Source organism: Hippocampus zosterae, chromosome 8, assembly GCF_025434085.1.
Source record: "Hippocampus zosterae strain Florida chromosome 8, ASM2543408v3, whole genome shotgun sequence".
In the NCBI taxonomy this organism is placed as follows: Eukaryota; Metazoa; Chordata; class Actinopteri; order Syngnathiformes; family Syngnathidae; genus Hippocampus; species Hippocampus zosterae.
In genome coordinates, this window is record NC_067458.1 from 19589692 (window position 1) to 19613734 (window position 24043).

Here is a 24043-nt window from a genome sequence, read left to right on the forward strand (position 1 = left end):
GAAAGCGTTTTTTGTTCACTTTTTTTTTTAAAGGAATTCCCTTTGTTTTGATCTTCCATTTCTCCTTTTTTTTGCTAGGTTTTTTAATTTTTTTTTTTGCTAGTTGCCATGTAGTTTTGCAGTCTTAGTTTTGCTCTCTCGAGTGCGCGCGCTAGCTTCTTGTTGATTTGTAGCGGTGACAATTGCTGGCCCGAGTGACGCGCATCCCTAAATCTCAATTTATGGACTTAGCGCAGAGGGCTAACATGAAGATGTTGCAACCGTGTCAGGAATGCGTTGCTACCCTGGAGGACAACCTGTTTTGACAATAGACCGTAGCAGTGGCATTTGGCGTCTGCGTGCCGCGATTGGGAGACGCTCTTGTCAGCACGTTGACCTTTGGGGCTGTACGTGTGGCCCGATTCTAGAGGACTGTCTTCACTGGAAATGGACTGATTGGGTTATGTGGCCAGATGGTACTTCGGTAGGGACAGTAGGTAGGCGAATACTAAGCAGGTCAACATATAGGTAGGTGACACGTAGATTTTGTTTTGTTTGTAGATGTCTAGGTACTGTATTTAGGTGGGTTGGTGGTAAGGAGTGAATTATGAAATAGGTGGGATGTATGGTTGGTAGAGTATGTTTGTTGTTAACAAGTAGGTGGCTACGTGGTTTGATAAGTAGGTAATAAGTAGGCAGGAATGTAGGTGGGAGGGCGGCCCGGTAGTCCAGTGGTTAGCACGTCGGCTTCACAGTGCAGAGGTACCAGGTTCGATTCCAGCTCCGGCCTCCCTGTGTGGAGTTTGCATGTTCTCCCCGGGCCTGCGTGGGTTTTCTCCGGGTGCTCCGGTTTCCTCCCACATTCCAAAAACATGCGTGGCAGGCTGATTGAACACTCTAAATTGTCCCTAGGTGTGAGTGTGAGCGTGGATGGTTGTTCGTCTCTGTGTGCCCTGCGATTGGCTGGCAACCGATTCAGGGTGTCCCCCGCCTACTGCCCGAAGACAGCTGGGATAGGCTCCAGCACCCCCCGTGACCCTAGTGAGGATCAAGCGGTTAGGAAGATGAATGAATGAATGACTGAATGAATCTAGGTGGGTAGATGGGAACTAGGTAGATGGTCCATAGGTTGGTACGTAGGTAAGTTGTGAGTCGGTAGCTATGAAGATTATTAGTCAGTAAGTAGATAATAGGTGGTTGGTTGTAAATTGGTTGGTAAGTACAGGAGGTCGATAGGTAGGAAAGTAGGTAGTTACTGTGGGTAGATACAGTAGGTAGGCATGTCCGAGGTTGGTTGTCAGTAGGTACGGGATAGGTTAGTAGGTGAACATTACAATCATTGTGTTTTTTTTAATAGCTTTTGTCATCTGTGCGTAGCCACTAGTTGCGTGAATGTACTCTTATTCAAGTCCTGCAGGAAGGAGTAACCATAAAAACACTCGGGCTGCTTCCTCGTCTGTAGCTAAAAGGAGGCACCCTGCCAGTTTCTCCTCCTCCAGCCTCGGGTTAGAGTTTTTATAGATATTCACTCCCGAGTTTTGGGGCGCAATCCAGAACCGTTGCTGACTGATTGATGGATGCCAGATTAAAACGCGACACGCTATCATGCAACTGTCGGGCGCTGTACTTATTGCGCAGACTTGCAGCCAAAACACCTCAACTGGCTCATAAAATAAGAAAGAAAAAAAAAGCCAAGGCGGCAATGTGATTGTGTTTGTGCACCTGAGTGCTGTTTATTTTTACACGTAGGTTTTTGCACATCGGGGCCCCGAGCCCCGCTTCCTGAGGCTCCTCGCAAAGCTTCCTGTCTGAGAGGTCCTGGGTTATCTTGCCCGTTCCGCCTCTTCCGACGCACCCGGACGCCGCGCAGCTGTTTCCTCTGATGGTTGGGTGCTCACATATATGCAGTGCTGCCGAATGCACCTCTTGTGCTCTGGTGTTTAAAAATGACAAACATACTCTATTGGGTTGAGATCGGGCCACTGATGTGAACATTGAGTATTCTGCCTTGTTTTGGGTGGGTAGGTCGGTTGGCGTTTCATTGTTTCTCCCTCGGCCTCACTCCGTCCATTCCCGTTACGGGGACCCGCCTGTGCGCTCACTGTTGGTTTGTGTTCTTGAAGAGTTGAATCCGTGGCCATCTTTCTTCAATGACCATCAATTCCTGCTCCCCCGTGCACCGTATAACCTCTCCAGCTGTTCTTCCACAGCGTGTCGAGAGATATTACATGTTGTCTTCTAAGGTTTGTTTCAAGTGTAGCAGACGTCAGAGTCACGCAATAACCTCCCTCGGGTTTTAATTAAAAACAAGAGTTTGTGTTTTCTCACTGGGGGAGGTCCATGGACTAAAGCTTATGGAGTTCCGCAGGGTTCAGGTCAAGGCTCTATCTTGTTATGTTGCGCAACATAGGCCTATTATTATTATTTCACTCGTTTGTTTTTTTTTTTAATGGAGTTTTGAATTTGATTGAATTGAAAAACATAATAGGGCGGCCCGGTAGTCCAGTGGTTAGCACGTCGGCTTCACAGTGCAGAGGTACCGGGTTCGATTCCAGCTCCGGCCTCCCTGTGTGGAGTTTGCATGTTCTCCCCGGGCCTGCGTGGGTTTTCTCCGGGTGCTCCAACATTCCAAAAATATGCATGGCAGGCTGATTGAACACTCTAAAATTGTCCCTAGGTGTGAGTGTGAGCGTGGATGGTTGTTCGTTTCTGTGTGCCCTGCGATTGGCTGGCAACCGATTCAGGGTGTCCCCTGCCTACTGCCCGGAGACAGCTGGGATAGGCTCCAGCACCCCCCGCGACCCTAGTGAGGATCAAGCGGTTAGGAAGATGAATGAATGAATGAATGAATGAATGAATGAAAAACATAATTGTTCTGATATTTTATGATTAACATACAGTGGGCGACATTAAAATTGACTTGTTTGGGAAAAAACACACACACACACACACACATACATGGCCACGTTGACCCAGAGATGAGCATCTTGATTCGAGCATCCTATTAAGAAATGAAATCAATGCCATCTGCTATGGAGCACATTGGGCACTGGTTTTCTCTTCTCAACCAGTTTGCCATTACCAAAGTGCCTCTAATCCAGCTGCCATCATTCAGCTCCGGAACCAAAACAAAGCGAGTCGGCTTTGTTTTGGCCCAACTTCTCTGTAGTGTTCACATGGCCTGGCGCCTTGCTTGCTTAAGTTTTCCAAAGTCACCTCCATCCCTCAGAACTTCTATTTTAGCACACGGGCCTCCGGGTAATTACTGTAATACTGACAGTAGTCGGTGGCGAGCCGCTAGCAACAACCACCTCGTTCATAAATTCTCCGTTCAGCTCACCTGACTTGTTCTGGCTTGGCGCGGTGACAAGAACACGAGGAGTGACAAGCGTGCATACCAGCGGGCGTGTAAACAACACCTGCTCGCCTTTTGCCCGCAAGTGTCTTGTGTTGCGTACTTGCAAAACCAACTGCTGGCAGGAAGAAGTTCTGACTTGATTTTAAGACCATTTTTTAGTCATATATATATATATGCACATACATACACATACATTTACTGTACATACATACATAAACATATATATATAGCTCCGTATTGCTGTCCCCTCAAGACCACTGATACTGTGGATTGTGACAGTTCTTTTAATACAACACTGCAACACAGTCTGGCGGCAGCAATGGTGAAGTCGCATTGGGTCTCGGACATTGCAATGCAACTTTCTCGTAGCTTTGCCAGCAAAACATTGATCAAAGGAAAACGATATATGCAATGAGTGTGATCATATCGTCACATACAGTAAAAAAAAAAACACATTCACTGTTATTTCCGAGATGTCTTTAAACACATCACACACAGCAGAAACGGCAGCGCAACGTACGAACAAGAAGGGCTTCCGCGACAAACTGCGGGCTCACATTACCTGCAATACAGTACGGCGGGAGCAATGGTGAAGTCGCATTGGGTCTAGGACATTGCTGCGCAACAGACAAGCAAGCACTTGCTATCAATTCAACAAGTAAAAACTTTCATTCGACAAAAAGTAACTTCGATAAACAAGCAATGTCGGCTCGAAACAATCCAGGGAACTACTTGGGCACACCACACAGTAGAGAGAGAAGAGAAAAACAAAGTGAAATATTCTTATTAAATTGTTAATTAACGAAACGTGACTTACCTATGCAACTTCCTCGTAACTCTGGCTGATGCTACGGTGGGAAGCAGGGGCCATACTGTGCGCTGTTGCGTCACTTCCGTCATCATTTATGCATCACTACGCTACATATCAATCCAGTGTATTTTTATTTTGTAATATACAGTCAACACATGTTGATTTCTATTTGGTTTTCTTGAGTGTTCTCATTTTGTATTGTGTTTGATAGTTTGGCACGCTTCGGTCAATAATTTTGGCTCCACCTTAGAGATGATTAGAACAAACAAGTGCTGATGAAGTTATGAAAAAAAAGTTGTAAGTCACACTATTATAAGAATTTACATTTGCATGATACTTTTGGTAAGAAAGTATTTCGGCGAATTGCTTTGAAAAATGTGGAATGTCCCAAGAGATGTTTTTGTTGCGTTTGGAAAGTTGGTCATTAAAGTTGGAGTTTTCTCAAGAAAAAAGAAATAGCACAAGAAAAATCCCATGCTACAATAATAAAAAAGCTCATTAAAAGTCGCGATACGTGCGTAAAGTGTTTTTTAAAAGTAGTTATGTCACAAGAAGAATTTAATTATGTATTAATCTAAATCTAATCTAAATGTATTAATTACCAAAATACATTTAGAGTATATTATTATGTTTTCAAAGTCCTTTTACAAGAATAATTGTGCATTGTTTTCAAGATTTTTGTTTTCATGCTGCAATATTACTGATTCGTCTTACTGTTTATTGTATATGTTAAATCGCTCCATGTACAGCACTTTGTATGCAGCGATGGCTGTTTGAAAGTGCTCTATAAATACTGTTGACTTGACTTGACTTGAATATAAAGTTTTATATGAGAACAAAAATTGTAAGAATACTGTACATATGTATATTTTGGGAGGAGGAAAACTGCTGCAATATTATAAAAATGATAAGAATTATAATACCAAGACAAGTATAATTTTTTTCACCAAAGTTTTTAAGGATATGAGAATAAGTAATAGTACAAGAATAAAGATGGACTTTAAAAAAAGAATTAAGTTTTAGCCTACTTTTTATTAATTCATACTCTCATGAGATACACTTTAAAAGAATAAAATATCAATTTGTGCATTTGGCGAGTATAATTATTCGCACAAGCATTGTACGCGATATTTTTTGTTAAATAATTACCAGTATTACATTATTTAACTATTACATTATTTTTAATGTAGACGTATACATTTTTATTAAATTACAAAATGTACGTTATTATTACACTTTAATCCCTGACAGGAATATTCAATGACATTTTAAATACAATTTGAGGTCATTTTTGCAAAATGTTTTTTTTTTGTTTTGTTTTTATGAGAAAAATGTCGTAACCTATCAAGAATATAAACAAACTCTGTCGTGGTAATGTCATTTGAACACACAAATTCGTCGCGGTGTACCTAATGTTCCTGTAAATTATCCTCACAATATACTTCAGAATATGCCCCACTCGCCCTGTCCATCATCCTGACTTAAAATACTCTGCCTTGCCTGTCAATGCTTATCCAGGTGATGACACGTGAGGCCGACTGGCCCATTCGTGTGATGTCCACGTCCTTAATCCTTCCGCCGACTTGTGTTGAGTCCCCGTTAAGCGGTGTGACACTCTGGACCCTGAGTGAGTGAGGCCTCGGCACGACGACAGCTGCTGGCGGTCAAGCGGGGGGCGGAGACAGAGATTTTTGTCAGCGGGGTGGCCAAGGTGACAGAACCCCTCACCGATGATATTGGCAAGCTCTACAGGAGCCTGACAATGCTCCTGATCATTTTGGATCAGGTGTGTTGGAGCTCGAGGACCGGAGTTTAAGCCTTCAGGTCTTAGCAGCTTATGTAGCCCGCTGACACGCAATAGTTACACTGGAGACATGGCAGCCAAAAGAGAGGACACATACGCGTGCGCACATACGCAAAAATGAGTACAGACACACTTATTTAATTGTTTGTGAGTCGCACAAAGTGCTGAGTCATGATTATCTGATTCTGTTTAATGTGCTCACGGACGAATGGAATAATCCTTTACCAGCCACATAAAACAGGCCGAGTGAGTGCATTTCAGTGTGTTTGTGTACGAGGGTGTATTTATTTATGATTTATGACAGTATTTATTTTATTTCATGAGCTAAGATAATAAAAGAAAGCGGCCAATTTCAATAATAAAATATAATTTCTGTAATTGACAGCGATAGACAAACATCGTCCCGATTCCTTAATTCTTTAGAAAATAAGGACAAGGAAAAGAAAATAAGGACAAAGTGAGGACAGCGAGGACCAAAGCCCATCTTCCATTGGCAAAGAAGATCAAAATAATGGAAAAAAAAGAGAAATGAGTCATCTTGTCTTACATTAGGAGCAATTGGGTACTGATGAAAATCACACTTTTAGAATAAAAAAAATTCTTTCACAAAAACAATGTTCTAATATCACAAAAAATAATTATAAAATAAATTTTGCAATAAGGTCTAAATATTAGGAGACCTTTTTAAATTGTTTTAACCTGTTTTCATTTTAATTGTTAACATTATCAAGGTGAATTTTTTAGATACAAAAAAGTGTACATTTACAAGAATATGGTAAGATGAGTCATTTTTTTAAAATATTCGAATACTACTCGTCGCATTTTTGTACTGTATAACGCTGCACTATTATGGGAATTTATTTTCAATTTTATAAGTATTAAGGCAGAATGCTATGTGGAAAAAAAGGCATTATCGTGTTGGGGTTTTTTTTGCGTAACTGACTCGCAAACTAACAAATTAAAACACCCCCTATGACTCTTTTATGCTTGGTGGAGGTAAAGAGATGGCGGCAGAAAAACAAGAGGATGAAGATGATGACAAAGGGGAGGGTAAACAAGACCCTGGGGGAGGTTCACGTTTCTGCAAATGTGATGAAAAGATGCTACGAAATGTTGTGCACCGATGCCTTCCCACCTTCCCTTTCATGGATCCCGCGTCATTGGGCCACGCTCCCACCCCACACACTGGTATGCAACATATCCTCCCAACCTCCCCCGACAGTCCCCCTCAAAGACCTCCAACTCCCCTTTTTGACTGTGTGACAGGGTTCAGAGGTCAGGAGCTGGCAGGTGATTGGATGCTGTTGTGGTAAGGGAATACGGGCTTGCTAAGTGCTGCAAAAACACCAACTGGCTCTCATATCACTGCCTACAGGGCTAAAGTGTGTCAGTCTGTGTGCTCCAGCGTGTGTGTTCGCGTGCGCGCGTGTGTGTATGTGTGTGTGTGTATTTATGTTCATGCGTGTCAGGTCAAAAAAGGACAAGGAGCAGATTTTTGTCTTGAACTAGAACTTTGGAACACGCGCTCCACCTGGATATTAACCACATCCATGTGTGTGTGTATGTGTGTGTGTGTGTGTGTGTGAGAGAGAGGGAGGCCGTGCTCAAAGTCACACATTAATGTACAGTTTTAACTCACTTCACCGCTCACACCGCTTTGATGGGTTTTTACAATGGCTCAATTGGCTCAATCAATTGTTTTTACAATGGCTCAATTGATAATCGGCTTAAATTTTTTCTATTCTAAAAAACTGGCCAAAAATCTGTCCATTTTTCAGATTTCATTGTGATTTTAAACATTAAAACTTTACAATACTGTATAAAAGATGAAAGATTAAAACATTCCCAACCCCAAAAATTGGAAAAAATAATCGGCCGATTTTTGCAGATCTTCACTCAAATACTAAAGGACAACATAATATATAACCGTCAAATGTTTTACCTATATCTGCAATTCATATTTTTATTGTTTTAACTGTTAATAGACCAAAAAGGACATTATTTAGTTCAATGTGTATTCTTCTAATCAATCGGATGATTAATCGGTACCACAATTTTACTCTGTCAAATATGGGCAACAGCATCGGCCATTGCCGAATGTAATTACGTCAGTTTTGTTTTGGTTCACTTGAAAAAAATGTTGGTTCATGCTGTTATTAATTAGTTTTAATCAGTGACACAACACATTAATTGAACTGTTGTCGCTGGGGGACATACTGTAGCTGCGTATCATCTTCATGGACATGATTGCCATTCGGAAGAATTTGACCCAAGGGTAACATATACAAGCTAAACAGAAGGGGGCCAAGGATTGAGCCCTGAGGTATACTTCCGGTGCACTTCTCTCGCCAAAAGGCTAGTTAGGTTAACTGAAGACTTTCAATTGTCCGTAAATGTGAACGTGAATGAATGTTTGTTTCTCTGTATGTCGCTATGATTGGCTGGCGACCAGTTTTGGGTGTATGTCATTTCTCTCACCAGTCAGTCAGACAGTCAATCAGGAGGAGAGGGAGAGAGACAATAGAGAAGTGGGACAGGAAATTCTTCCCGATGTTCCTCACGAGTTCTCCTCACTGCCTTCCATGTACTTGCTGTCTGTGCAAAGTTTTTGTTTTCTCAAGGGTGCGCTAGCATATTATTAGCTGGTTTGCGGCTTCGACACAGATGGCGCGTTGATTTGCTGTGTGGTTGCAAATATGGCAAACAATGTAGACCTTTGTGCACGCGCCAGTCCGTATGTGTGAGTGTGTGTCTGTGGAAAATGGAACGTTACAAAAAAAAGTAACATGTTCTCGTTGGACACTGTCTGGTGTCAGGCAGCATTAAAAATAAACGAGGCTCCTGCGCTGACATTAGAAAAGCAATAGTGTAATCCCTACGAGCAGGAATGGGTAACCCCTACCTCCTGGGCCATATGACGACATGAAATAGTTAAAATCATCCAAAACCAATCCATTGAAGAATTGCAAACAAAGATTTAAGAAGACGATCAGTGAAAATGAGACGGTATATTTCACAAATGTGCTCCAAACCGGTCCGTTTCCAATCCGCTTTTCCTCAAAAGGGGCGCAGGTGTGCTGGAGCCTATCCCAAGGTGTATTCGGGCAATCGGCGGCGGACAGCCTAAACCGGTTGCCAGCCAATCGCAGGGCACACATAAATAAACAACCATTCGCACCCACACTCACACCGAGGAACAACTTAGAGTGTTCCATGAATATGCCATGCATGTTTTTGGAATGGAGGAGGAATCCGTAGTACCCGGAGAAAACCCACGCAGGCACGGGGAGAAAGTGCAAACTCCACACAGGAAGGCTTCTGGTAAGAAGGGTAACCGAAGACTCTAAATGGTCTGCAGATGTGAAGCTGAATTAATGTTTGTTTCTCTGTAGGTCCCTAAAATTGGCTGGCGACCAGTTTTGGGCGTATGTCATTTCTCTCACCAGTCAGTCAGACAGTCAATCAGGAGGAGAGAGAGAGAGAGACAATGGAGAAGTGGGACAGGACCTGCACCTCTGCACTGTGAAGCCGGTGTGCGAACAGCTTTTCATTACACACACATGTGCATGTACACACACACACACACACACATACGCACGCACACATGCGGCCCATGCCAAATGTTTCACTCCGATGAGGAAGTGAACGCGTCTTTCACCTCCCCTCCACTTGTCAGTCAGCCTGTGATAAATAATCCTACGGTGAAGGCTAATAATTAGCTGGCACCGGCGTGAGAGCGCCCGCGAAATGACGGGAACAGCCACGGGCGAGAATGAAGCTATATTTAAAAAAAAAAATAAAAAAAAAAAGAGATGAGATGAGATGAGGAGGTGATGGAGGGTCATTGCCAGACAAACCCGGTGACCCTCCATCTTGTTTCGCTTTAACCATCTCCCTCCTTCTCCATCTTCAACACGCCTCATTACAGTCAACATAAACTTGCCTTGCCCCGTTGTGCGTCTTCAGGGGGATAAAGAGAGGGGGTGTCGACGCTCTGGTGAACTTTTATAGGTCTATAACAATTTTTTTCAAATTTTATTTTTATATTAAACGTCCATTCATGGAGCCCAGGTGGACCCCATTTATTGGACCCCTCTTGCTACCTCCAGCTTCTCCGTCTTCACCCATCGCACCCACTTAGGCTGTAGCAGAATCCCGACTGATCCCGCATGCAATGCGAAGCAGATGTGCCATACACACACACACACACACACACACGCTTATAAACGCACACTTATGCACACGCATTCATACTCGCATACACTTTCTCACTCTCACATGTACACACACAACACACATTCACACACGGACACGGACTGTCACTCACTCACAAGCTTGCACAATGATACACGCGTTGCAGCAGTGGACTCGGCGAAACACGTGAACAAGTTTACCAGGCTACAAGTGCAAACCATCTTGTCTCACTTAGAACCTTGTTTTGCAGCCCGTGCGCGTGAAACAAGCGGCCCGTTTCAGCAGCTCTCTGTTATATTTTGGACGTACCCTAGCGACGGAGCTGTTTCTGCTTACCCCGCACACTTAACCCCCATTCTCCCCCGCCCTCTGGCCCAAAATGCTGCCGGCTGCTTTTTTTTTTCACGTGTGTGTGTGTGTGTACTGCGTTTGTCAGTCATCGAGTATATCTATATGGGTGTGAGTGAGTATGTGTGCTTGTCATTTTGTCTTTGTGCGGCACAAGGCCTGGACATACCACAAGTCTTAGAGCGGACATTTTGGTTGGTCCAAACACACACACACACACACACAAGAAAATTGTGAAGATGAACTTCTCATTAGCCTTTGCGTGTGTGTGTGTGTGTGTGTGTGTGTGTGTGTGTAGTTGATGCGTACTTGTGCTCACAGGTGAGTTGCGCGGAGGAAATCTCTGACTGATTGAATTGCTTTCCTGAGCATTTATCCTATCCTAGGATCTGCCTTCTTCCTGCTCTGTGTGTGTGCGTGTGCGTGTGTGTGTGTGTGATGGTCTGCTTGTCATTATCTGGCTGTTTTGTCAATTAGAACTCTTCACCCCATCTCCGTTTTGCGCTGAAGACCTTTTCATATCGCCTTTATAAGTCGTCATTTAGGATTGATGTGATATCGTGATGTCAAAGTTGTGAGAAAATATCTCACCGTTGTTCCGTGTAAAAGGCCAAGTTGTATGAATGTTTTGCGCTAAGGTTCAGAGGAGGCAATTTTTGTGGGGTGGGAGTAAGGACAGAGGCTTTTGTGTCTCTCTGCATAGCGTTCGGGTCATAAAAAAACTGCAACCACTGGACACCGGGTCGCCTATATCATTCCAAATCTGCAAAAAAAAAATATTAGGCCTACTTAGGTTGTGTATTTTTTTAATTAATCAAGTGGTCACTCGGCATGCCCGCAGGCCTCCCGTCCCCGCTTTAACAGTGTAAACAAGATAAACCCGATGCTAACCTTACTCAAACATCCAACCATGTCCTCAATGTTCAAAGCAAACCTCGCAAAACACACACATACACACACACACGTAGATTCCTGGGAGTAATATTTAACAGGAAGAAAACAGAGTGCGCCGTCAACGTTGATCTCCAAATGCAGAGGTTGAGCTTTCCCGCAGATAGTGTGGCCAGGCCTCCCAGATAAGACGCTCCAGTGGCAAGATGAAAGCATTCCCTTTCTTCTCCTTTGCGCCATACCTGGACACTTCTCTCTCCTTAAAACAGGAACCAGAAAAACATTTTTTTTTCCCCTATCACGGAATCCATTGCAGTTTCTTCATCCATCAACTCACCGGAGATAACTTTGGCTTGTACAGCTGCACAGAACCACATGTCAATATTTCATAGGGAAGCCCATTTGAAAGGCTTTGGGGGAGGATTGCTTAATCTCCACGTTTTGAAGTACATACAAAGGTATCGCGAGTTAAATCCTAGTCGAAAAAGCCAAAGGAGGTTTAGGGGGACTTGAGTTTTTTATTTACACAGTGCCCGAAACTGCCACAGGTGTACTGGAATGTTTAATCTGCAACACACGGACACACACTGCTTGAACTTTGCGGTTCCGTGCAACTTTGGAGGAAAATGTGACGTGTCATTCTGATGGCTTTGACTTCAAGTGCACTGTACATCCATCCATCCATTTTTTGTAGTCCTCATTAGGGTCACGAGTGAATGGAAACCTATCCCAGCTAACTTTCGGTGAGAGAAGTTGTCCATATTTACACCTATGGACAATTTAGAGTATCCAATTAACGTAGCCCACACCCACCCCCGGCATCTCTCGCCGGTGAGGCAGACATATTAATCACAAGTCCCCCGTGTCTTGCGGATCCATATAACATTTGTTTTGGGAAACGTTGGTGGTAGCAACCAGACAGAAAAAAAAAATCTTTCAAAGTCACTTTGCACACAGGCTGACATTTACGCCCACGTTAAAATCCAACAGCAGTCGCTCCCAACCACAACCCGCCTGCTCACTTGCTCCTCCGTAGACGCCGGCACTTGAGTGCACGGAGCCACCAAACATGAAAAGCAACCTAATTTGGCATCATAAAACTGACATTAGTTATTCAGCCCAGAAGGACGCCCACAATCTTGAGTGCTGGGTGTAACGCGTAGATTACAGAGCTGTCAGGGTGTCTGCTTGGGACGAGGCAATTAGAGCCAGGGGAATGTCTTACTAATGGGATGCCTGACCCCAAAGACAAACACACACACACACAACTACACTAATTCCTCCTTCCTGAACTTTACCCCCAAAACAAAACGCAGCTCCAGAACACACATTTCCACCTGAGCAGGATATGCAGAGACATGCATGCCATCAGTTTTGACACACAGGAATGGCAACGATTCCACAGACGAGCCACTGGAAAATTATACGTTTTCCTAGTATGCGAATAAACACGGTGAGCGTCAGCAAAGGTGTAAAGCGCCAAGGTGGCAAAAGTGCTGAAGTACTTGAAAAGTAGAAGTCAAAGAGACTCTAGTAAAAGTCTCGATTCAACTCCTCAATTTAAAAAATATATATATATATATACAGAAATGAAAAGTTAAGATGAATTTTCATTTTGTGTTATTTGGAATAAGCATTTTGACAACTTGGCATAACGGAAAGCTAAACGGAAGTGAATACAGTGCCACAATTTGAAGTCTGGCATGAGTCACCCTCAATGCCAGTAGATAAGCTAGCTAGCCATGCTAGCATGCGAACAAGCAAACATGACTCGGTTTGCTAGCTAGCATGCTAGCTAGCAAACTGAGTTCTGTAAAAATGCTTGATGAAGTAGTATCCATTTTAATCATTCATATTTGTCAGGCTTAACAACATTCTCATCTGTGATGTGTCAAAAGTGAAATTTTAGTTTCACATTCCAGAGACTTTAAGTACAGTAATGAAGTTTAAACTTCATTACTTGTCACCATTTGGTGTAGTGTGTGTGTGGGTGTATGCATGTTATTCCTCAGACAGAGCGTCCATTGTGATGCGCCGGTGTCCCTCAAGGCACTGGAATCTGGCACATTGTCTATGCCGGAAACTCAAACCCGTTACAACTCTCGACTTGTTTTGATCCCAACAGAAAATTCCAGTTTCTGCCAATTTTTTTTTATTTTTAAGAGGGGAGTGATGCCCCTGGACGAAGGTCTGGAAGGAAAAAGTCTTATTACGGACAGGGTGTTGGCGGGTCGTGGATTGTTAGATAAGAGGGAAACCCTCCATTTGGCCGCGGGCTTCCAGATGCAAATTGCTGCTCGCTTTCTGGCTCTAGTCGCAATAATTTTTATGAGTAACACAGGGAAGAGCCCGAAATTGAGTGAGAAAGACTCCTGAGATCCTTTGGGTTTTTTTCAAACATGGATAAGATACAAATGAGATTTTTCCAAAAATGGGGAGAGGTCTGTATAAGGACACTTGGAAAAGCTCATCAAAAATGCAAAATCATCAGTCCAAAAAAAGTAGACTCCAAGTAACAACCCTACACTGGGACTAATGTCACCACAAAAGCAAACAAGACATGACGTGTGAATGACGTCGGCAGAAACAGACACAATTATGGAAGCAAACTAACGCGGCAAGCAGGTACACAAGATGATTGGTTGACACAAGGGGCAGGGCTGACGATAACAGACAAATGCAAAAATCTAACAAGCAAGACGACGTGAGAAAAACATGAAAGAAAACTCACTGTAACCATGACGCGTCAACAAAACAAAGAAAATGAAACTTCTTGAAATGGCGCTGGAAAAAACAAAGTAGTTGATGACTTGTCAGAAATAGTGGGAAAACTGGTTGAGCTTTAAATAGAGATACTGGTGAAAAGAGTCAGGCTCTGAATCAAAACGCTGGCACAAAAAAAAAATAGAGCGCTGAATAGAATGTAAAAATGAGCAAGCTCGAAATATTTATAAATAGAAACATCGGGAAATACTTTGACAATCCACCCGCCTTGGTACGTTGGATTATTCCATTTCAAGATGACTTTTGTCAACCTGTTATTGTATGTACTATATATGCTCAATAAACCACCAAACAAGATAAGAGTTATAAGTTCTTGAAATAATCTCACGTTTGATGGAGAGCGGCGAAAATCCAAAATCCAATCTCACTCGTGTTGATTGGTCAGCTTCCCGATGCTTTTTCTTTTTTTTTTTTTTAATGACGATGTATTTTTCCCTCCAAGGTAGTTCTTGCGTGTTTTGATTTGTATGTTTTGGTGGAAATGACGGAAGGTCTCCAGGCCTGCTTTGGCCAAGCGCCAGGCATCCGCTGCCTGCGTGTGTATCCAGTGCGAGCGCCGTTCGTGCGAAGTGTCAGTAATCGAGCAAACGAATGAAATGAATTCACATTTTAAAGTGCAATTTTTGTAATATTTTGACGTTAAAAAAAATGTATGTATTTTTAAACTAATTAATTTCTTTATTTTTTTACAATTTTTTAAAAAGTATTTTCTATGTTTTAACTCATTATGCACCAATAATAATAACCAGTAACCTAATAAGCTGTCCACTGTAGTAACCGCTGACCATGAAAGGATTCATTTTGAACCAATATTTTTTCTTCAATATTTATATTTGCCTTTTCTTTGATTGGATTCATATTCTGTACGTTTGTATCATCATCATCTTTTTTTTAAATTTATCATAATCGTAGTAGCAAGAAGTCCGTAAGTCAGTCAAGTAAGTAAGAGGTACAAAGTGATCGGCTGAGCGCATGTGCGGCGTGGAGGGGATTCTCTGCGCGTAGGCTCCAGCGAGGAGGCCCTTTGTGTGCCTGCGTGGGTGTGGTGCACGCAGATGTGAAGTTTGTTGTACGCCAGAGAGAGATTTGTGTGTGACAGAAGGCAGCTTGTAGTATCAGTAGCGTGTGACACACAGTGCTCTCTCGGCGGCCACTTGAAGGACTCGTGCCAAAAGAGAGAATGGCTCCACTGTTCCCTGTTGTTGATTGACAGCAGGGCTTCTTTGAGTGAGCGTGTGTTTGCGTGCGTGTGTGTCTGTGTGTGCATGTGTGCGCGCGCACGTTGCATGAAAAGGCAAGAGAGAGGGGGAAAAAAAAAAAAACACGCTTCCTTTTGTCACATTGTGGTAACAGTGTTGTGTGGTGTGCTCATGTCACTCAATGTTCAGTGCCTCCGAAATGTCGTGCAGTTCATCATCGCTAGTTACTCTTATTTGAAAGTCATTCATTATAAAATTCATGTTTTTTGTCATTCATACATTTTTGGGAAATGACATATCACCAGTTGCTGTCATTTGAATGTGATTCAACTTTTTAAGGTATTTTTTAAAATGATATATTACAAGGCGGCCCGGTAGCCCAGTGATTAGCGCGTCGGCTTCACAGTGCAGAGGTACCGGGTTCGATTCCAGCTCCGGCCTCCCTGTGTGGAGTTTGCATGTTCTCCCCGGGCCTGCGTGGGTTTTTTCCGGGTGCTCCGGTTTCCTCCCACATTCCAAAAACATGCATGGCAGGCTGATTGGGCGCTCTAAATTGTCCCTAGGTGTGAATGTGAGCGTGGACGGTTGTTCGTCTCTGTGTGCCCTGCGATTGGCTGGCAACTGATTCAGGGTGTCCCCCGCCTACTGCCCGAAGACGGCTGGGATAGGCTCCAGCACCCCCTGCGACCCTCGTGAGGATCAAGCGGTTCGGAAAATGGATGGATGGATATATTACAAGTCATTTATTTAATCTGAATCTATTTATAATCCAAAATTCTAGCATCTATACTGTAATGTAATCATCTTTTGTAAAATATATTTCTACTTGCTGCCATTTGAAAGTAATTCGTTTTCATTTCGATTTTGATGAAATAACTCGTTTCGTTCTCCGTTTCGGTTAGCAAGAGAATTCAAACCACGTTTCAGGTATTTATCGAAATAGAGAAGAGTCACTCGTGTCGTTTGCTCAAGACAGATTGCGAGTCAGCTGCTTTGGTTCGCAACAGAATTCAAGATTTAGAGGAACGTCGGTGGTATTTTGCCAAACGAGCTTTTCAACAGCACATGTTTATTTTTGCCGCCTCCCCGTCGCTGCTGGCTGTGACATTCAGACATCTTTGATTGACAGCAGGTGCGCACAGGAACAAAATGTCACAAATTCCTGACATTCTGTGTCATGTCTTCACGACATCAACTTCGAGTGGGGAAACACCTGAAGGAGTTTTTCTCAGGGTGCAAACAAGAGGAAAGAGAGAACACTTTCAAAAAAGTGGCCCCTGCAGCGGCCTTGATACAGTAAATGTCACCGCCAGAAACGCACGCATGGACAATCAGCACTGGGGCACTCCCCGATGTACAAAGACCATTGCTTCATTACCGATGAACCGAGGAAATCAATGTCAATCATCACCAAAATAAGGTCAGCTCGGCAGTTATGTACCTCAGGTGGCTCGACCAGGTTCGGTCATTATTGGCTAAAAAGTGCAGAAAAATGAAAAAAAAAATTTCGAGGGCAGGGGTGATTGGTGCATTTGACATGACCATGACTCTGACCTTTGACCTTGACATTTTGACACACGAAAAGCCCCGACACCAAAGACTCTCCCAACAGCAAATGTTTTGGCAAACTGGCGCTGAATTTGTTTGAGAGACTGCTCGGCGAGTCCCTCCAAAGCCGTAAATAAAATGACGAGATAATGACAAGCACATTTGCTGTGTCATGATGGCAGCTTGGTGTCGCGAGGACACATGATCCCTCCGAAAGACTCCCCACCGGCTGCTTTCCGCATTAGGCCCGAAGCGTCGTCTATTTGAAGCCGACCCGACGTGACCGCTCGTTTTCTGCTGCGTGAGGCGAGCGAGTACTCAGCTTCTTTGTGGCCCGTCGCCTGCCTGAATAATTCAGTAAGATTCCAACGAGGGAGGGGACGTGGCTGCTTTACTTCCATTAGATACGAGCCGAGTTAGATTAACTGCTGGGTAAATGTGTCAGGGAGAGAAAAGGGGTGGGGGGGGCAGAAAGAGAAGTCACACGACTTGAGGGAGATTCCCTGACGTGACTTCCTGGAAAAATCACCCAGCTTCTTGATGGCCATTCCCAGAAAGCACGAGTTAAACCCAAGGTCCTATCCATTGTCAACATGTTACATAATATACGCCAGTGATGAGATACGCTGAGCAGCCACTTTATTAGGTTTAGCATCTACTGCACATTTGGGTCAAGTACGGCCCCTATTCAAGTTCAAGTTAACTTTATTGTCAGATTTGCTGACAATTTGCAGACTGTGGCCCACTGAGCATTTGCATTGTCGAAAATCCTGTAATAACATTTGTTTCATGAATTGAGCCACCCCCCCTTGCACCCGCCTCCCAAAAAATTACATCATCCATCCATTATCTGAGCCGCTTATCGACACGAGGGTTGCAGGTGTGCTGTAGCCTATCCCAGATGTCTTCGGGCAACCTGAACTGGTTGCCAGCCAATCACAGTTCACACATAGACAAACAACCACTCACAATCGCACCTATGGCAAATTTAGAGCGATCAATTAAACCTACCATGCATGTTTTTGGAATATATGAGGAAACTGGAGTACCCGGAGAAAACCCACGCAGGCAAAGGGTGAACATGTCTAACCCTCTGCACCGTGAGGCCAACGAGCTAACCAATCGTGCCGCCTCCCTGACTTACATTTTGACTAAAATGTGACTATGTCCTAGTATGGATGTCAATGCTATTTTTGCAAAGACAACTTCTGATTTGGGGCGGCCCGGTAGTCCAGTGGTTAGCACGTCGGCTTCACAGTGCAGAGGTACCGGGTTCGATTCCAGCTCCGGCCTCCCTGTGTGGAGTTTGCATGTTCTCCCCGGGCCTGCGTGGGTTTTCTCCGGGTGCTCCGGTTTCCTCCCACATTCCAAACACATGCGTGGCAGGCTGATTGAACACTCCAAATTGTCCCTAGGTGTGAGTGTGAGTGCGAATGGTTGTTCGTTTCTGTGTGCCCTGCGATTGGCTGGCAACCGATTCAGGGTGTCCCCCGCCTACTGCCCGGAGACAGCTGGGATAGGCTCCAGCACCCCCCGCGACCCTAGTGAGGATCAAGCGGTAGGAAGATGAATGAATGAATGAACTTCTGATTTGAGCTTACAAAAGAGAGTTGTGGTAAAGTGTAACAAAAATGTGAATTTGTTCTCGGAGTGGGTCAAAACAAACTCGTCACAGTTTTCTGATGGTCTTCCGATGAAAAATGGCGCTTGGCACGGCGCGATGCAAAATAGTTTCCGTGCGCGCACGCCGCGTCGCGTTCCCACCGACGGTATACACGACCCCCGATGAGAATCTGCTGTTTGCTTTCCTTTCGGCCGGCTAGCGCTACAGCTTTTTTTTTTTTCCGGGCCCGTCTGTACAGCTCAGAGCTTGGACGCCTAGCACGGTTTTTAAGCACTTTTGCGGGCCAAATGAGGAGAAAAGTATAGGTTGTGTTTCTGGGGAAGTGTGTGTGAAGTAAATCCCACTCACCCCCCTTTCTGGTTTACTGTAACAGAGCAGTGTTGGTTTCAGAGCAGCCGCTCGTGTTTCGCAGCATCAATAATAAACCACCAGAAGCGCGCTGGTCAATAAGACTGCCATTGGGCATGATGGTAAAATACATCAGCTTAGCTGTGCCCATCATTTAGAAGTTTACACCGCGGTTTGAGGTTCTTTTTTTTTTTTATACACCCTTTCCCTCCTACATAATTGCTTCGCCTATGTAACCCGACGCTTGTCCCGCTAGCACTAAAGTGTTGTTCGGGCTGCAGCTTATAAGTACTCACCTTGCCGGGTCAGCACAATGGGGCTAGATAAGGCTCATTAATAATTCAGCGTGTTGCTTTAAAATGCAGTTTGTGGTCAAAGACAATTTCGTTAAGATTGGCTCTAGTTTCTGACCTGCGACTCAAATGTCAGTGGCTAGCTTTGGCCATTTGCTCTGCCTCATGCTCTGACTTTGAAGCAGACATGGGGGGCTGGATTTGTGTCTGATTTACAGCAGAAGTCAAGTCAAAACATCTATTAGCAATATGTTGTAGGCGTCCCTACTCGTGTCTATATGGTATTCTGATTAATGTTGTGCTTGTGGAATACGAATAAAGCAGAATAATCCTCCCGTTTTCATCCATCCAAGGTGCCACCGACCACTGCTGTTGACTGAAATTGACATCAAAGTGCCCTCGCTCGGGCTTACATCATAAACAAGCTATAGCTAGCTAGCTAGTGCGGCTAAGCACATTGCGGAATCGCTATCAAGTCGATAATCATTGCCTTCAGGTCCTCACGAAAGGACTACAAGGAAAAACGGAGAAGTCATGCTAACTGCTAAGCTAACCTAAAACTGACACGTAATTGTTTAAGACCAGAATGAAGTGCTTAGATGTCCAAGTACACTTTTCAGAGAGGTCTGACTGGAAACACGTTACGGAAGAGCATATCCGACTTTGAACAGCAAGATAGAAGGAAAATTCAGAAGTGTCTGGGCTCTGGAGATAAAAATCATACTTGCTAAAAGCAGCATAAGACAGTCAGTCTACAATACTTATAAAATCAGTACTGTTCTTTGTTTTCACAAGAGTCCTCACTATTGATTTTAACAGTGATTGAGTTGACAAAACAGTTGATTATATATTAAAAAAAGGGAAAACCAATTGTCCATTTGTTACATTGTCTTGTTTTTATTGTTTAACAAAACCCTTGCCTCAATGCCCTGGGACTAACCTATAAAAAAATTGCTCCTCAAAATGAGAAATTTGCTCCTCAAATTAAGTCAATGATTAGCAAAACTGCTCAGCAAAGAAAGTATATATACATTTAGAGCCTTGGCTGATGTCATGTTTCCTTTCTTTTAAATGACAACCTAGTTGGAACTGAGTCGTCATTTACCGGATCACTACGCGCATCCCCCGTCCTCCTTGCAATGCTTCCCTCCCTGAATCCTCCCCTCCCATTGGTGGAGCGCGTATCACCCGATGATGCCGGTCACCTGATGATCTCACGCTTTAGATTATGTAGTCTTACAGCAGGTGAGTCATCAGGCGCCGCTTACTGGAACCACATCGCCTCAATCATGCCCCAATCGGCCACTTTCTTTTTATCTGGTGATGCTGATGCTGCATCGTCTGCGCCGCATCACGCAGCCTCCTTTTCCTCCCTCCCATCCCCCCGCCAACTCCTCTGCTCTCATTCCCATCAGATGCCATTGAACTCTTACGAACAAATAGGTAAAAAGCATTGCGTAAATCCATATCTGAGGCCCATACCGAATTCATGGAATAACATCACATTTATCACTGCAGCGAACCGTCACTATGCCAGAATTCGGGACCAAGATGAGAAATAAATAACAAATATAAATATATTATTTTCAGCTCCCTGTGTCGTATTGGACATATAAAACTACTGGTATACTCTAAAATGGTTCAATGATTTTCTTGTTTACGATGATACTAGTGCAGCGTGTTATACCGGAGACAAATTCCTTGTGTGTTCTACATACTTGGCCAATAAAGATGATTCTGATTCTGATATATGGGCCTGCTTATGATAGAAACTGGGTTTGGGGGGTTGAAGTTAGCTTATCAGAGTTTTATTCGGCCACACATAACGACAAAAACGCAAATGTTTTGCAATTTATCCGTCTTGTATCAGAGGTTGAAAATAGGTCGCAATTGGACAAAATCTGTCAAGCCGGTTCATTTTTTTAAGCATGGTTATAAAAATAAATAAATTGACGCTAAAATGGCTTTGAGATTTTTTTTTGTCGGTATAGTCATAATAAACATGCTTTCATTAATTTCATGTCGATATGCGAGAAAAACTGGATTTGAAGGCTGAATTTTTCAACTAATTTTAGAAGTTTGTGTTTTACGTCAAGTCATCGAGTCATGCCATGCTACGCAGAAACATAATGACAAAAATCTGTGTGCTAGTGTCTAGCGTATGTGGTTCAAATTTTGTAGCAATCGGATGACTCTTGGCACACTTTGATCCAAAATGGCCGACTTCCTGTGGAGTGTTGGATATGGCCTATTGAAAGTTTGTTTGTCAACATACTCATAAATTTTCTGTCGATATTAGAAGCTAGATTTGGGTGCTGAGTTTTCATACTTATCTGACTTGAAGTTTGCATTTATGGCAACTAATCGGACTTCACCACAAATGGAAATGGCCAAATCTACACTAAAATGGCTGCTTTGCTACAAAATGGCAGACTTCCTGTTTGTTTTATGCTATTGTACCCTGATAATTTTTTTGTGGGTCCACTCATGATATATCTGCCTACCAAATTTCATTTGCCGAGTAAAACCGGCTTCCGTGGTTGTGTTTTCCCACAATTCTAAGGGGCATTACATAGCCCTTTTTTGCTAGCCATGTCCATTGCTCCCACCAAACACTTTCACACAGATGAACAAAATTCTGTGAATATGGGAAAGCCATCACCCCCAATGAAAAATGTTTTCAATTGGCCCGTGGGGTAATTATGAGTGAGCCCTGGGAAGTCTGCCCAGCAACAAGTGCCCATGACTTTTGATTATTATTATTTTTATTTTAAAAAGCACACACAAGTATTCCTTAAAGTGCTGACATAGCCTCCTGCCATCTTTCAATGGAGGATCCAAACAAACACACCGTGCCCCGACACAGTCTTATTATTATTCTTATTCTTATTTGACGTTGTTATTGGAGATCATTATGTGAGATAATTATATCTATTAGATGTGTGCTGTCTGTTCAGCAGTGCCAATGTCAATATTGGCTCACACGGCGCAGGAAAACGCTGTCGGCCAGGTGGGGCGAGGGTGAGAAAGAAGCACAACATAAGTGAGGTACACACGGTTTGCAATAATATAAAAATATTTGTACATACTTTATGGCATTATCTCTTGCATTTTGACACATGGAAACAATATTTTCAAATACAAAAAAAACATAACAAATTGGTGTCAAGCCGAGTTCAAATGTGTGTAACATTTCAGTGGCTGTTTGAGTGAAAATGTCATTTTCCCACTAAAGAGCCTCTGTTTGTTTCCTGGTGGCGCTCTTTGACGTATGACTGACGCACACAGAGAGAGCTTTTGTGTGTTGCAGGTGTGGAACTACACGAGGCCAAGCGAAAGGGTGTTTTATTCCTTCGGGGCACCCCCCTCCCTTAGACACCCCCCTCCTCCCCGCTGCAAAAAATAAAATAAAATAAAATGCAGGCCTGCTGCTGGAGAGAAAGGCCAGAAATTCTTACAACTTCCTCAGCTGTTTTTTTATGCATGTAACATGCACATGACTGGCAATATCAACCTTGTAAAAATTCAGCCCTCGAGGCCAGTTTTGCAGAGCAACATGAAATTTGTAAGGCACGTGGATCGCGAGAGGAACGCCATGAGGCACAGCAAGATGGCCGTTGATTCAAAGGGAACATTTTCTGGTTATCGTTGAAAAAAAACAACGCTCTCTGGTCGCAAAGGAAAAGTTTAAACATGCCTTCAAAATAAGATACATCACAAATACAAAGTGCTTGAAAAATACGACTCACCATCACCGCATATTACTGTATGCAGAGCAGGCTTGGTGTGTGAGAATCTCCCATTGAGATAAAAATGTATTTTAAGTAAGACTTCTGACACTGTCTATTGAATCTAGCCTTCTTTTTCTTGAAGGTCATAGGCTTTATTTTCTCCTGGCTGGGCCCTTTCCCATTCCCAAAGAAACTTTTTAAAGACGTTTGTTTTTCACTCATTTTGCTAGCTACTGGGCTTCATTCATGCAGTAACCTATCACGTGACAGAGAATCGCGCTTTGACCTCCGTCAAGAGTGACATACTGTAGCCGGATGTAACCTGGAATTCCTTCAAAATAAAACATCTTTCAGCTTCCGAAATGAATAAAATGGAAGTAAAGTCATACCTCGGTTTTTCGACCATCCGTTCCAGGAGGCTGCTTGAAAACCAATTTGTTCGAAAACCGAAACCACACTCTTTTTTTTTTTAAACTTTATTGAACACATCTGCTTACAATGGAACGTGACACGAGGAAGCGTCACCGGTCCGCTGCCCAGGGGTGGGGACCGCTGCTCTAAATTGATTTCTTTACGAGTTAAGAAATTCAGCCTCCTAATCCAGTTTCAGTTAGTAACATCAAATTTAGTAACCATGTCTATCATGAGTAAACCCACAAAAAAGCCTTATGAAGCCAATGGCCAAGCAATAAAAGTGGGCCTGAAGATCCCTGGTTAAAACAACTTTCACTGTTTTTTACATTAAGAGCTTCGGCAATGGAACATTCCCTATGACAAACTTTTTCTAACAAACTTTAACTACTGGTGGTTCTCCCAAATAGACACACTCATCATTAATTCTCTTTTGATGGGCTTTTATTTTTTAATGTGGCTATAGCTCTGGTGGTAAGTTTATGTCTTTGCCGTTGGTGTCATAAATCGACTCGCCTGCGCCACTAAGCCCTCGTCTTTGGACGATGGCTGCGTTTTAATGGGCTTGTTTGTATTTGCAAAGAAGCTTTTGAATTCTGAACATGACGCAAAGCTTTTTGAGTGAGCCAGAAGGCCACTGGGCTCCTCTTCAGATAGAAAATAACATCTAAGTGTTATTTATAATGGGGCGCTGATTTACAATACACTGTGTAACATAAG

General features: G+C 43.3%; 1 protein-coding gene across 1 annotated transcript in view; it reads left to right on the forward strand.

The window, feature by feature from the left end:
• LOC127606172 (uncharacterized) overlaps window positions 1-24043 on the forward strand; it is a 36472-nt gene that overhangs the window by 6655 nt on the left and 5774 nt on the right. Inside the window, exons 3-4 of the mRNA XM_052074255.1 lie at window positions 9198-9273; window positions 9345-9483. Of these exons, the coding sequence (XP_051930215.1) occupies window positions 9198-9273; window positions 9345-9483 (215 nt within the window). The remainder of the gene's footprint in view (window positions 1-9197; window positions 9274-9344; window positions 9484-24043) is intronic.